The 15283-nt window shown below is 39.8% G+C and overlaps 1 protein-coding gene across 4 annotated transcripts in view; it reads right to left on the bottom strand.

Annotated features, from left to right (window-relative positions):
- Window positions 1–15283, bottom strand: part of GLI3 (GLI family zinc finger 3) — a 315931-nt gene that overhangs the window by 78326 nt on the left and 222322 nt on the right. For all 4 annotated transcript variants that reach the window (XM_069730204.1, XM_069730205.1, XM_069730206.1 and 1 more), the window contains exon 7: window positions 5456–5657. In XM_069730204.1, the coding sequence (XP_069586305.1) occupies window positions 5456–5657 (202 nt within the window). The remainder of the gene's footprint in view (window positions 1–5455; window positions 5658–15283) is intronic.

Here is a 15283-nt window from a genome sequence, read left to right as displayed (position 1 = left end):
ACTACTGCTTCAGGACATCCATCCGGAAATGAGCGCATCACTGACCCTGTCATATGATCGGGGGTCAGCGATGCATCTATGGTTGTTGCTGCCGGATCGCTGTGAGCGCCACCCTGTGGTCGGCGTTCATAGCAATGCAGTAAATCTACTACACAGGAGCGATCTGAGGACCACTCCTATGTACGAGCAGAGCCGATCAAGTGGTGCCAGCTTCTAGCCTCCCATCAAGGCTATTGAAGCATTTCAAAAGTAAAAAAAATGCTTTAAAAAAAAATAAAAAAAATATAAAAGTTAAACCATCCCCCTTTCGCACCATTCAAAATAAAATTAAAAAAAAATCAAACCTACACATATTTGGTATCGTGCCGCGTTCACAATCGCTCATTCTATCAATAAAAAAAGGATTAACATGATCGCTAAACGGAGTAGCGAGAAAAAAAATTGAACCGCCAGAATTTTTGGTCGCCATGACATTGCATTAAAATGTAATAACGGGCAATCAAAAGAACCTATCTGCACGAAAATGGTATCATTAAAAACATCAGCTCAGCACACAAAAAATAAGCCCTCACCTGACCCCAGATCACGAAAAATGGAGACACTATGGGTAACGAAAAATTGCACAATTTTTTTTTTTTTTAGCAAAGTTTGGAATTTTGTTTTTACCTCTTAGATAAAAGAGAACCTAGACATGTTTGGTGTCTATGAACTTGTAATGACCTTGAGAATCAAAACGACAGGTCAGTTTTAGCATTTCGTGAACCTAGCAAAAAAGCCAAACAAAAAACAAGTGTGGGGTTGCACTTTTTTGCAACTTGGAATTTTTTCCCCGTTTTCTAGTACACGACATGCTAAATCCAATGACGTTGTTCAAAAGTACAACTTGTACCGGAAAAAACAAGCCCTCACATGGCCATATTGACATAAAAGTAAAAAAGTTATGGCTCTGGGAAGGAGGGGAGCGAAAAACGAAACCGCAAAACCGAAAAGGGGCAAGGTCTTGAAAGGGTTACGAAAAAAATGGCATGAAAGTGACTTCCAAACCTTCGACTTTCCCCAGGCTGCCTTCATTGATATCAGAATGCATTCATTTAGAGCAGGGGTCCCCAACTCCAGTCCTCAAGGCCCACCAACATGTCATGTTTTCAGGATTTCCTTAATCTTGCCCAGGTAATAATTGCATCACCTGTGCAATGCAAAGGAAATCCTGAAAACATGACCTGTTGGTGGGCCTTGAGGACTGGAGTTGGGGACCCCTGATTTAGAGTACAGATTGATAGCAGTGAAAGGATCAGCAGCTGTGTTTCACTAAAGGTACCGTCACACTCAGCAACTTTGCAAAGAGAACGACAACAATCCGTGACGTTGCAGCGTCCTGGATAGCGATCTCGTTGTGTTTGACACGCAGCAGCGATCTGGATCCCGCTGTGCCATCGCTGGTCGGAGCTAGAAGTCCGGAACTTTATTTTGTCGCCAGGTCGGCGTGTATCATCATGTTTGACATCAAAAGCAACGACGCCAGCAACGAGCATAGGGCCCCTAGATGTGTGTCGGATCGGTACACTCCGGCTGTTTGACATGGAGCTAACAACCAGCGAGAACGAGAAGTGAGTTGCCGTTACGTCACTGGATTGCTCCTGCATCGTTCTGGAGTTACTGTGTTTGACGTCTCTACAGCGACCTAAAGGCCGGCGTCACACACAGCGTAAAACAATACGGTCCGTATATTACGGCCGTAATACGCTGAAAAGTACCGAAAAAAGTGGTCCGTAGCTCCTCCGTAGGCAGGGTGTGTCAGCGTTTTTTGCGCATGGCATCCTCCTTATGTAATCCGTATGGCATCCGTACTGCGTGGTTTTCTCGCAGGCTTGCAAAACCAACATACCGCTATAGAAGTGATCCATGTGTCCCAAAAAGAAAAAAAAATATATATATACTGTCTATATATATATATATATATATATATATATATATATATATATATGTCAGTAGACACATATATGTATATATATTAATATTTTTTCCAGCGCTATACAGCTTGAAAGCCGGTAATTCAATTACCGGCTTTTTCCTTCTCCTTCCTAAAACCCGACATGATTTGAGACATGGTTTACATACAGTAAACCATGTCTTCTCTCCATTTTTTTTGCAGATTCCACACTACTAATGTCAGTAGAGTGTATCTGCAAAATTTGGCCGTTCTAGCTCTTAAAATAAAGGGTTAAATGGTGGAAAAAATTGGCGTGGGCTCCCGCGCAATTTTCTCCGCCAGAGTAGTAAAGCCAGTGACTGAGGGCAGATATTAATAGCCTGGAGAGGGTCCATGGTTATTGGCCCCCCCCTGGCTAAAAATATCTGCCCCCAGCCACCCCAGAAAAGGCACATCTGTAAGATGCGCCTATTCTGGCACTTGGCCACTCTCTTCCCATTCCCGTGTAGCGGTGGGATATGGCGTAATGAAGGGTTAATGCCACCTTGCTATTGTAAGGTGACATTAAGCCTAATTAATAATGGAGAGGCGTCAATTATGACACCTATCCATTATTAATCCAATTGTAGTAAAGGGTTAAATAAAACACAAACACATTATTTAAAATTATTTTAATGAAATAAAAACAATGGTTGTTTGAGTATTTTATTCTACGCCCAATCCAGTCACTGAAGACCCTCGTTCTGTGAAAGAAATAACATAATAAACCAACAATATACTTACCCTCCGCAGATCTGTAACGTCCAACGATGTAAATCCTTCTGAAGGGGTTAAAACATTTTGCAGCAAGGAGCTTTGCTAATGCAATGCTACTCCTCGCTGCAAAACCCCGGGGAATGAGTCTAAATATAGATCAATGAGCTATATTTAGCTTCATTTGCGGTGAGGCGCCCTCTGCTGGATGTTCATAGATCGTGGGAAATTACCTAGAAAGCTCCCAATCTAAAAAGAATGACGAAGACCAGCCGAGCATAGTGGCAGAGCGCATGGTCGACCATTGCTTTTTTCATACTGTGCTCTTCAGAGGCCTGGTTTTCAGCATCGGTAGGGGTCCCAGCGGTCTAACTCCCATCAATTGTGAAGTTATAACTTCCAAACTTTAAAGGTCACTAGTCTGCTTGTTATTTATCAATATTGTTCTTCGACAACTTTTCATTTTACTTTTGATGACAGCATGGTTGAGATAGGTATAAGAAGTATCTAAGATGTATAGATTTGACACGCAGATGTATTTTGTTTTAGGTGCATTATGTGATAGTATTCTGGAGCATTATATCTAAGTCTCGCCCAGTATTATGACAATTATGATGCCCATTCTGAATGCTATATCTTCTCATATAAATGCTGAAGCTTTCTTACATACGAAACACCTTTTATGTATTATAGAGATGCCAAAATATTACTTCTTCAGCCTCAGTTTTAGAGTTAGGTAATACATTTTTTTCGTGGTGTACATTTCAACAAAGACAGTAGTTTCTTCCTATATTTGGCAGACCAGGCCGCCTGGAAGTCTCAAGTGCTGTCAATCTGCTATTTGCCTTGTATAGAGTTTTATTGCCGGTGTGATATAAAATGAGTCATAGCTCTATTCCTTATTAGGTCCGGGGGATTAGTTGTATGTACATGACAAATATGCAACAGAAAAGAATATCGCTGCATGCAGGGAACAAGACAAAGACACAAGTCTTTTGTGCGTGAAACATTCGAGACTCTGATATGCACTTCTGGAAAGATTTTTTTCATGTGGGTCAATGAACTGCATTGTAATTTTATTAGGATGTGGAGTCTCGAATAGCTAGCTTAACTAACTTAGAAAAATAATAAAACAAAACATTACAGACCTCGTAATGAAAACCAAACCTTGTGGCAACTGTGTGTGATACCGGTCACAGCTGAAGAATTTACCCAGAAACAGCTGGGGCCGAACTTACCATCATTGTCAGGACTTTGTTAGTGAATTTTGGGGCTCATGCAACCTGTGTTTTTATGTCAACACACTAAAATGATGAAGAAATTCAGGAGTCCAAATATTTGTTTCTCATGGAAATGTGCCTTTAGTATAAACACCAAAAACAATGAGTCCACTGTATCCTGTGTCTGCTACACAGTATTTTTGTGCAGTATTGGGCTAAAGAAAATTGACCTGTACCTATACGCTGACCTTAAATATGGCAGCAAATTATGGTGAGATGTCCACCTTAAACCTTTACCTTAGAACAATCTTTATTTTTTTCATCCTAAACTCAAGTTTAAAGAGTAACTAAACTTTTTTTAAATAATGCTATCTAGCATGAAAAGTTATGAAACTTTGTAAGTCACTTTTATTATGAGATTTGTCTTCATCCGTGTATAAAGATAGCATGTTAGAGGCTTCCAAACCCCTGCTTTTCCCCACTCTATCAGCTGCATTGGTATCGGAGCTTACTCACTTGGAGTACAGATGATGGCAGTTAAATGGTCAAAGCCTGCCTCTTCCTCTAAGTGTTGTGCTTATCTGAACGGTCTCCTGCAGCAGCTTATCCCCACAGTTAGTGGCACACATGTGCTGACCGTTCCATTTCACTGCCATCATCTGTACTCTAGTTCAGTAGATTCCTTCATAAATGTAGCTAAAGTTTGGCAAATGACTTGGGAAAAGCAGGGTTTTCTAAGACACCTTCGGTACATGCATTTTTTTAAAATGTGTTTTTTTTCTATAGATTAAATGACCATTTAAAGATTTTTAGGAAAATTCATCATGACTGGTACATTTCATCAAATCCCACTGGAGTAAGACGCCCTGAAATTATTCATAAATTTGGTGCATCTTTGGGTTTGCGTTGCACCACACTCAAATATCTACACTAGCTTTGAGTTGGAATAGGTTTCCGCTAAACTTTACACCAATTTCTTGTGCAAACTATAGTTAGTCAATCAGACCATGGTTGGCCATGCCTCCACCAGTAAAGCCCAACTCACTTTTAACAATAAAAAAGGTTTGAGGATGGCTAAAAATAAAAAATCGTGACATTTTTGCCCAACTAAAGGCTGTGCAAAGATTTCTGACTTTTGTAGACCTAAAAACAGCATGACCCCTCTTTATTTGTGCATTGTCAGGTAAATATATAGTTTGACAAAAAGAAAGAATTAGATGCAAAAATATGTAAAAATAGACACTTTTTAACACCTCTGTTAAACGGATATATAGTTTTACAGTAAGGCAATACATGTACGATCAATTGGTAACCTCACAAAACCATTGCTACAATTCCAACTTCTATTAAGCCATTTTTATATACAGTATTTGTACATATTTAAAAACTGAATTATACCTAAAATTATTTTTATAAGTAGCACTATTTGTAAGCTTGAGCTTTACAGTCGCAGTTAAAAGGCGCTCCACCTAAAATTATTTACATAAAATATGGTTCATATGGGATTTATAATAACTTAAATAAAAGGAAGCTCTGAAAAGAGAAACGTTACCTTAGTGCACTTGCTGATAAATGTCCGTAAGAGCCACTGGCTGAAGAGCTGCTCCGTGAGTTGTTGAGAATGGTAACTAGAGAGTTTGGAGATGTTCTGATCATAGTCTGAAGGTCAAAGCTGTGATCGGAGAGTGGGGATATTGGCAATGTCCGTTTCCTGCTCGGTCGGGCAGCAAGCCTGGGGCTGGGAAACCTCGAACCTGAAAGGAGGAGAAGAAGATACAACTGACTAAGCCTCAGTATGGCTGAGCATTATTTCAGTCTGGTGCATTCAGCATGTAAAGGATAGTCAAAGTAATTTTGTAAATTTTTGTCTCAAGCATTGAACCAAATGTGTTACATTAAAAAAAAAACTGGGTCGTGCGGATCTATTTCCCCTTAAAGCCTAGATGTAAGGGGTGATGTGTAAATACATGATAGCATTATTACGGTGCAGACCCATTTGTGGGTCGAAACAGCGAGTAGTTTTGACAAGCGCCTTCACTTTCCACCTGTGATCTACTGGCTACAATTGAGGAAAATTAGGAAGAAAAATGTATCTTCCCAAAGCTTCCCTCAAGGGAGCGTTGTTTATTAATGTGCAAGCGCATGATAAATTGCTAAACAAAAGGATAAGACTTCTCTGTATTAGCCCTCTCATTTCTGGTGATTTATGAATCTGACGGCTGCGACGACATTCCATTCATTAATTCTCCACAAGCGATGAGATGCTGCCGCTGCTGCTTGGGTCTGAGCTACTAACAACACGCACCTTTTTTTTTTTTTATAAGCGCTGAATATAAAGCGAGGGTCCCATTGAGGTATATTACTTATCAATATGATGCAAACACATAGGATTGTAGTAAAAATAAATATGTTAAAAATAGTATAGTAGTTCAATAAAAAGTATATGCACTGCACTATATGCTCATCGATGGACAAAATATTATAGATTTTGAAGGGAATTTGTCAGCATCAGAGACCCTGATTCCAGTGATGTATCACTTAGTTTACTGGGTGCAGCAGTTGTGATATAATCTCAGTTTTCTCTACTGCAGATGTAGCAGAGCTCGAATGTTGAGCCCTCTGTAACCCCGCCCACAACACTGATTAGCAGCTTTCTGTCAACACACAGTCTACAATCTCCTCCTGGAAAAAAAACACTTATTTTACTGAAACAGAAAAATTCAGCCAACAAAAGGGGTTGTCTCACAAATAAAGAACATTTTAATCAAGAAATATTGGAATAATGATAAGTTCCACAAATGGATTAAAAATTTTTTCCTGTACTAAGATAATATTTTCTGTGAGGTAAAACTTTTTTTTCTCTAAGACAAAACATGTTTTTTAAACAGGCAGGGTAATGTTTTACCTCAGAGAAAGAATCAGCTGCGATCCCATGCTTCCTGTCTGTATACTCCCTTTTGCTTCCTCCCCTGCATATTTCTAAGATTATCTCAGCACGGGGACATTTTTTTCAAACATCCAGTTGTGAAACTTATTTTTATACCAAGATCTATTAGTGAAAATGTACTTTGCTGGTGGGACAACACCTTTAAGTGACACATCGCTTGAATCAGGGCATCTGCCTCTACATCAGGGGCAGCTGCTCTCAGACTAAACAGCAAGAACCTGCTGACAGATTTGCTTTGAAGGGAATGTGTCACTTGGTTTTCTTAATATGAACTATGGCCTTCACACTTAATGCATTTTTTACTGAAGTCTAGTAAGCTGTATATAGCAAAGTACTGTACTGCGCATGCGCCGGCTTTACCTCTGGGTCATCGGCACTCTTTGGCCTCTCTTAGTACATGCACTTTACAGTACTTTGCTCTGCCCTCAGAGTGAAGTGCATCTGTGCAGGAGCGGGATTGCTGGACTCTGAGTGGATGACGTTGGATGTGTCATTCACATGAAGCAAGCAGGAGGACAGCGATTGGGGGGAGAGAGGAGGCAAAGACGCAAGACCAGCAATGCCCATCAGACCGGATAGGACCGTATGGGGGGATATTTTATGGGATCTGCAGAAGGGTTGTGCATTTATATACAGCTCGCTAGACTGTTGTAAATGAGGCATTAAAGGTGATGGTCTGGAGACAGCTTCCCTTTTTAAAGCTTAGACTACAATTAGACCATACTAGTAGCCAATCATTTTCTTTCCTTTTTACTGACTCAAAGACTCCAAAATTATAGGTGTTAGGGACCTTGGATATGTTCCATACCATGAGTTCTAAATAACAGTACATGTCTACATAAATTAATTTAGTTTTTGCAAAACCAAGTGTCCAAGCTTTGACTATGTCTTGTTAAAGAGAGGATGACATGACAGGGCAGCATCGGTTTCCACCGACTCATGGCATGTAACCCTATTAACATCTTCCTGCTACGGAGGAGATTAACATAAGTTATCCACCGTGAATACAATTTATCTGCTGTTTAAATAAAGCCTTTGGCTCTCATTATAAACACAAACACGGGAGGATTTATTTTATGCCCAGAGATAATTATTCGCTCTAAATGTTTTTCCAGTTAGACCCACTGCAGTAGGTAAGAGGAATCAGATCGCGTGCCTCTTCTGCTGCGTTTTCAGCAATTCCACCATTGAATTATTAACTTTTTTGCTACAGAATAGCATTGTCCTTCCAGGTTGGAATCGTAGATTCAGCTGTTGATATCATTTTTTTGAGCCACAGAAACAGAAGTGAATACAAAATCGAGACATTTTTTCCTTTAGGCTAAGTTCAATTAAAAAACAATGGATTTTGATCCGTATATCATCCATATGTCAGTTTTTAAATCTGTATTATTTTTATACCTCAGCAGTAAAAGAAAAATATACAACACCAAATATAGTTTCCTATTTTAATAATTACAATTTATCCATAAAAATCGGATGCCGTACTGTTGATGTGTATTGGATCCGACTTTGTTACGCCGCTGGATCACTGTGTGTTCAGAAGTCACTTTTCTGAATACAAGTCAATGGGACTCAGAACCGGGTTGCAGAGCATCATTCTGAATTTCCACAGACTTGCATTGAGAAGATTTTTCAAAAACGACCTCTACTTCACACAACAACCACTGTGCGATTTGGCCGGTCAGAAGTGCAGTCACATAGGTGAAGCACTGCTTCGTATATTTAGACAACCCTCCTTTTGCCCTATTAAAAATAAAACAATTAAACGAAAATTATAAATACACATATTTGGTACTGCTGCATTAATAAAAGTTCAATCTATCAAAATATAAAATAAATTAATTTGATCTATCAAACTATAAAATAAATAATTTGATTTGTAAATGGCATAAGAAGAAAAAAATCAAAATGCCAGAATTACCTTTTTTTTGCCGGCCACAACACTGCAATAAAATGCAATGAGGTGATCAAAGCATCGTATCTACCCCAAAATGGTATCAATAAAATATCAACTCAGGGTTAAAAAAATAATCCCTCACATCTCAAAAAAATAAAAACGTTACGGGTCTTGTCAAATGGCGATATATGCAAAAACGGTTTCTTACAAATTTCTGAACTTTTTTCACCACATTAATAAAAATTAACCTATACATGTTTGGTATCTGCGTAGTCATACTGACCTGGTGAATCTTATTGCCAGGTCAGTTTTACCATATAGTGGATACGTTAAAAAAATATAATAATAATTGTGGAATTGCAGTATAGAAAAACTGTGGTACTGCCTAATTGAATATTTCATGCTAGGCTCATACAGGTAGGAATGTAAGTGCAATATCCTGCCAGATGGAAAGGATCGACACCACTTATCAGTTCATTGGGCCCATATGACAGGCTCATGTAACGCCTCAGGATACTTGCCCACAGAAGTTTTTAAAGAATTTCTTGGAGAAAGTCAGCTTTAAAACATGCCTCAAAAAAAATACCAAAAAAATTATTAAAAGACTCTAAAAAATTCAACTGCATTTTAAAGCCACTTTGTTGGTCATAGGCTCAGTCATTCGAGATTTATTTTTTCCATTTTGGGTTTTGAAAAATACCTGGTGGGTAAAAAAAAATGCATGTCACATCTTTGAAGCGTCACTTGATAGAATCTGCTGCAAATTAAATACTGTCCAAGCAAAAGGCTGCAAACATTACTTCAGGAGAAAAAAAATCAAAAATACTTCAAAAACTCTTCAAAACCTCTTCTTCAGGAAATGAAAAACTCCTCCAAAAACTCCCCAAAGAAAAAACGTTTCCTGAAGTGGTTTTTACTAGAAAACTTGTAGTTTTTGATCGTCTTCAAGAAAAAAACTTTGTGTGCAAAGAGCTTAAAAGTAGCAATAATAGGAAGCATGACTTATGTATGTTAAAACTAAATTAAAAGTGTACATCTTAGGCTACATGCCTATGGTGAGAAAATAGCAGTGTTTTGGATGGAACGTATTTTCGCTACGTCCAAAACGATGAATTCTAATCACGCAGTTACTGTATATCCGCATGTGTTCAGTGAACCATGCGGATTTACCACATCTAGTGAATGACTATGGGTGAGACTACACAGAGGAGGCAAGAGTCTCCGCGGCAGATAATTGACATACTGTGGCTCGTAACCCACACCACGGGTGAGTTACGGAGCAGTAAATAGAAATAAATCCCATCCACTGTGCTTGTAATGTAGAACGCAGTGTTTTGTACACAGCGCAGGTGACCTGCATCCAAAGCGCTGGTATTCCTGATCGTGGGCATGTAACCTTATAGCCCAGAGGCAACTTCCTATGATGGAGGAGAATGCTAAGACTTTCTGATCCCTCAGAGAATTATGTAGCGGCACCGTCCTCTCTCCTCTAGCATGACACTGATGAGTCCGATCAGAGCTGGGCACAATAGAAATCTACCTGCAGATTCTGACTAGCTGAAGGACCTTTCAGGCCAAGTGATCAGTGAAATACCTGAAATGAACTTTAAAGAGAATCTTTTACCACATTTTTCACATTAAACTGGAAGCAGGATATAATAGTGGCTGCAGAGCAGAATAAAACGTTTTGTATTTTGTTTGCTTATGTCGTCTCTCCATTACATATTAGCTATGAAAATATTTGGAACCTAAACAGTTAACTTTAGGGGTGCGCACTTCTTCTCCCTATATGAGTTGCTATATGATAACGCCCACTTGGACTTAAAAACAAGGTTAACTCATTAGGTGCTAAATACTTTGATTGCTAATATCTCAGTAACTGACTGTCATGCTGCTGCAGTGCAGTGTAACGCAACATCCACTAGAGGGAGCTTGAGGGGGAACTGAGAATGCGTACACAGAGAACTCCACAGAGCAGCCGCACAGGCGCCACCAGATGGCGAGAGAGTGGTCAAACAAGCCAAGTCAGAAACCGTTCAGATGCAAAGTACAAATAGGAGTAAGAAGGAATGGTCGAAAGCGGATAAGGCAAAGACAGAAAGCAGAAACAAGTCTGAATACAGGCCGAGTCAGAAACCAGAAAATATAACTGAGAAACGCTGGGAAAAGGGCAGACAGAGGAAGACAACAGACACGGGGCAAGTCAGGGATCACAGCAAGATAAATCAAGTTACCAGAGACAGGTTCACATGCAGAAGGCAGAACTATAGCTGACACTGCCAGCAAGATTTATGGGAGCTAAATAGCAAACCTGAACCCAGAAAGAGGCAGAGCAAAGTTAACCCTTAACATGATCCGCCCAGAAAAAGGGCAGATAGGAACAAACCCTGGAACGGATCATGACAAAAACAAAATAAAAAACAAAAATAAAAATAATCGGTATTACGCTCTGCAGCCACTGTTATATCGTGTGTCCAGTTCAACATGAAAAATTTAGTGACTGGACCTCTTTTTTATAATGTGCAACAGAAGTATGTGTGTTTTTGTGTGTGTGTGAATTAACGTAGCAAGGTCGTTGTGGGTACATACATAGCAGAGTTGTTTGTGAGCATATAGCAGAACTGTGTGTGTAGCTGAGTTAAAGTACTTTTGAAGAATTGAAGAATCAGAGACAGGTAGGCTACGCTTAAATCCCAGCACTGCAGGTTCTTAATTTGATGCACATGGCTAGCTTTGACTACGAACCAGGGCATGTGATCACCTGGAAGCTCTCAGTCTGCTAGGGATGTTGAGAAGAATGAAGTGTGTTGAAGCTGGTGAGTGACCAGCCAAAATGTCAGTGGTAGCTGGGAGAGAGACAAGCCAGAGTCTCTCTCAGAATGGAGACAGCATGGGTCAGCCAGGAAAGCTGAGCAGTCTGTGTGTTGGAGCTGCAGAGTAGTATGGAAGCTGCAGCCTGTTTAATGTTAGCTGAGCATGGAGTTGAATACTTATGTTTGGTGCTAGAAACTGCTGGAGCTCAGGCTGAAGGTGATACTCACACTAGTAGGACCATACCTCTTCTTTGTGCAAAGATTGCTCTAGGAGAACGGACTGTATATGTTACCTTATTGTGTCTGAGAGGAAGATAAGACCTCTGGTGTTGGCAGTCTCAGCCAGAAAATGACAGGGAGAGGACTGTAATGTGTTCAGGGAGCCCACACTGACATATATGTGTCTGCCGAAAGAACTGTTAATTTGATGTTATACCTTTGTGCCCAATAGAACCAGGGAAGTTTTAATTAATAGGAAATGTTTTCCTTGACTTCTGCAGTCTAATCCTGGGGTGCATCCTATAGTCCGAAAAATACAGCATATCACGATTACTGACATCATGCATTGTTATTCAAGTTTGTATTGCTAGTGTAATAATATATTCTGCAGATATTATAAATACAGAACTCCTTTGTTATGTGCCCTTGTAATTCCAATTGTCTAGGCCTGTTTTTAAACTGATCAGTATTTTCCTGTACTATTTGCCCATCAACGCTAGGTACACAAATAAGTTATTTGTAATCGCCTGTATTATTGAGGTCAACTGTGATCTTTAAGTCTGACTGGAAAAGGTTTCATTTCCTCAAGTGATAAATGATAGGACATTCAAAGCCCACCTTAATGACAATTAATTTACAGACCAGGGAAATTATTTTAATTGGTTTTCCCACTAGCCTTTGTCTAAATAAAAACACCCATCATCCATTACCTGACTACACACATACCCGTCATGTAAAGAAAAGGGGACTGTGTCAACCGCCTTTGTTTTTCTTAGCGTTTCAACTTAATTTGTCTTTCTAGTCATTAGCACAGTTCCGGCAAGTAATTAGCATTAGTGGAGATTGAGTGCGGTACAGTTACACAATACAAACCTGGCAAAAAGATAACAAATTAAAAAAAAGAAATATTAATAAGTCACAAAAGAGAGTTACTAAGCAGCATTGTTAATGTAATTAATGACTTTTTAGTACAGTAGTGTACAGGGCACATTCATCCATACTACTTTTTTTCTACCAATTCAACACTTGTTATACGAAACAAGTTTGTATAGGTTTAATTTTCTAACTCATTTACATTTAAATTTTTCAACCTTTTTGCATTTATTTAAATAATCCCTCTAAATAAATATAAAAATGGCCCGTTTTCTAAGTGCATACAAAAGTATGGTCAGCTGTGTCAAGTATTATTATAATAGGATGTGGTACTCTCACTAAGAATTGTGGCATAGGTTGCCGGTAGATTCCTCTAGTGACTGCTTATCTCTCATGAGAATAAAGATTCACAACTGCAACTTAACCCATTCTCCTCTCCCCTCCTTATGGGCCATGGACAGCAAGTCAGTATACTGCTACACACAAAAAAAGCACCACTCCAGCAGTTATTCTTATTTCAGTGCTGGATTGGTGCTACTAAAGTAAGTTCCCTGCACCTAATACTATACTTCCCACTCGTTGTCTTCAGCTATTGCTGGCGCACATTCGGTCCTGTGCCACCATCTTTGGACCATAACTTCTGTCAGAGATAACGGTCACAATGCAAGTCTATGAGAGTAATAAAAAGGGCTTGCTCTAGCAAACATTGGAATGATCCCAAACTGCAGGAGACCACCCCAAAGCGGCACGAATAAAAGGTGAAGATGGCAGATGGTAAGTATAAGACTAAGTGCAGGGGCCTTACATCAGTAGCACCACTCCAGCAATGCCATAAGAAAACACTGGACTGTTGGTTTATATGGTCATTGGGTACTGTCGAAAAATGGCTAGTTTGGCCAACGTCCATGTAACGTATATAGTCACCTTTAGATCAGCTTGAAATGTATTTACTGACAAAAAATGCACAGGGAGAAAATGATTTATTAGATAACGCAAGTTATTCTACCCTTTTGTTTTGGGGAAACATTTTCATAGTAGACAGATCTCAGTATGGCAGTAAATTGAGTTTCAGCTCTGCAGGAACATTGTTGTACAATTGTACTATTATATTATTTTTTGTGCTTACTTATGTAGCGCTATCATATTCCTCAGCTCCTTACAGACAACAGCATCTGTCCTCACTGGGACTCACAATTCAAATTTCCTATTAGTATTAGTGATGAGCGAATAGCATTGTTGCTCGGGTCTCCCAGAGCACGCTCGGGTGATCTCCGAGTATTTGTTAGTGCTCGGAGATTTAATTTTCATCCCTCAGCTGCATGATTTACAGCTGCTAGACAGGCTGAATAAATGTGATGAATGCCTGTTTGTTAGGGAATTCCCACGTGTATTCAGGCTGTCCAGCAGCCGTAAGACATGCAGCTGAGGCAAGTAAAACTAAATCTCTGAGCACTAAGAAATACTAGGAGATCACCCGAGCATGCTCTGGAAGACCCGAGCAACAATGCTATTCGCTCATCACTAATCAGTATGCTTTTGAAATGTGGAAATCCATGCAAACATGGAGAACATATTAATTCCTTAAAGAGGTCCTTGTTGGGATTTCAACACTGCAAGGCTACAGTACTGCCCATTATATGATCATATTAGGGATGAGTGAATCCATGGAAGTTCAGGTATTGGCACCCAACCCGACCTTCAGTCCAAAGAACTGTACCCAAACTTGAACCAGGAGCCAAACCCCATTGAAAACAATGAAGAGCTGAACTTTGTATCTAAGAAAAAATCAATCTCTCTCTGCAACGGACTTTCCCTGGAACTCCGAATACCACAATGGACTTACGGGAAAAGCCCATGTTCTGCATTTAGTTCCGGACACTAACTGAACTTTTAAGTTCAGGTTCGCTCATCTCTAGACCTTACTCCATTTTTGCTATTATTTGTGGATTGTACATAACTAAAAATCTAAAAATGCTGGATTAGATGTGAGAAGAAAAAATAAATAAATTGGTATTATGTGTAAGGCCGGGTTCACACTGCGTTAAACAGCAGCCCATTCAACATACGCTAATGGGCTGCTGTCAACGCAAGTGCCGGTATATGCAGAGCGCTAGCGCAGATAGAGCATCTGCTAGCTCTATATGCGCTAGCAGTGATGGACCCGGAAACGCTGTAGCCCGCGTCTCAGGGTCCATCACTCAATGATGGCACATCGCTAGCGCACGCCCATTGTGGGCGTGCGCTAGCGATGCGTCCGACATAGGGGATAATGGCGGCGTTAGACGGACTACGTTACACCGCGATTAAGCCGTGGTGTAACGTAGTCCGTCTAACGGACGCCACAACGTAATGTGAACCCAGCCTAAGTCATGGAAATCAAATGTTTACAATGTTAAGGTGATTCCTCTATACCACTATTTATGGACTGCAAGTATCTCATTACAGTCATAACTAGGGATTCCAGTATTGCTAAACTCTCTTCAGAAATAAGCATGTACATTTGGTAAAACCCACATTTTGTCATCATATAATATAATATTAGTTCAACAAGCGGAAGGGAAAGAGAAAAAAAAGCTTTTCTGGCTGGACATTTGATTCCTGTCTGCTCCAGTCTGGCATTCTTTGTCT

Source organism: Ranitomeya imitator, chromosome 6 (assembly GCF_032444005.1).
Source record: "Ranitomeya imitator isolate aRanImi1 chromosome 6, aRanImi1.pri, whole genome shotgun sequence".
Lineage (NCBI taxonomy): Eukaryota > Metazoa > Chordata > Amphibia > Anura > Dendrobatidae > Ranitomeya > Ranitomeya imitator.
This window is presented reverse-complemented; position numbering and strand designations above follow the sequence as displayed.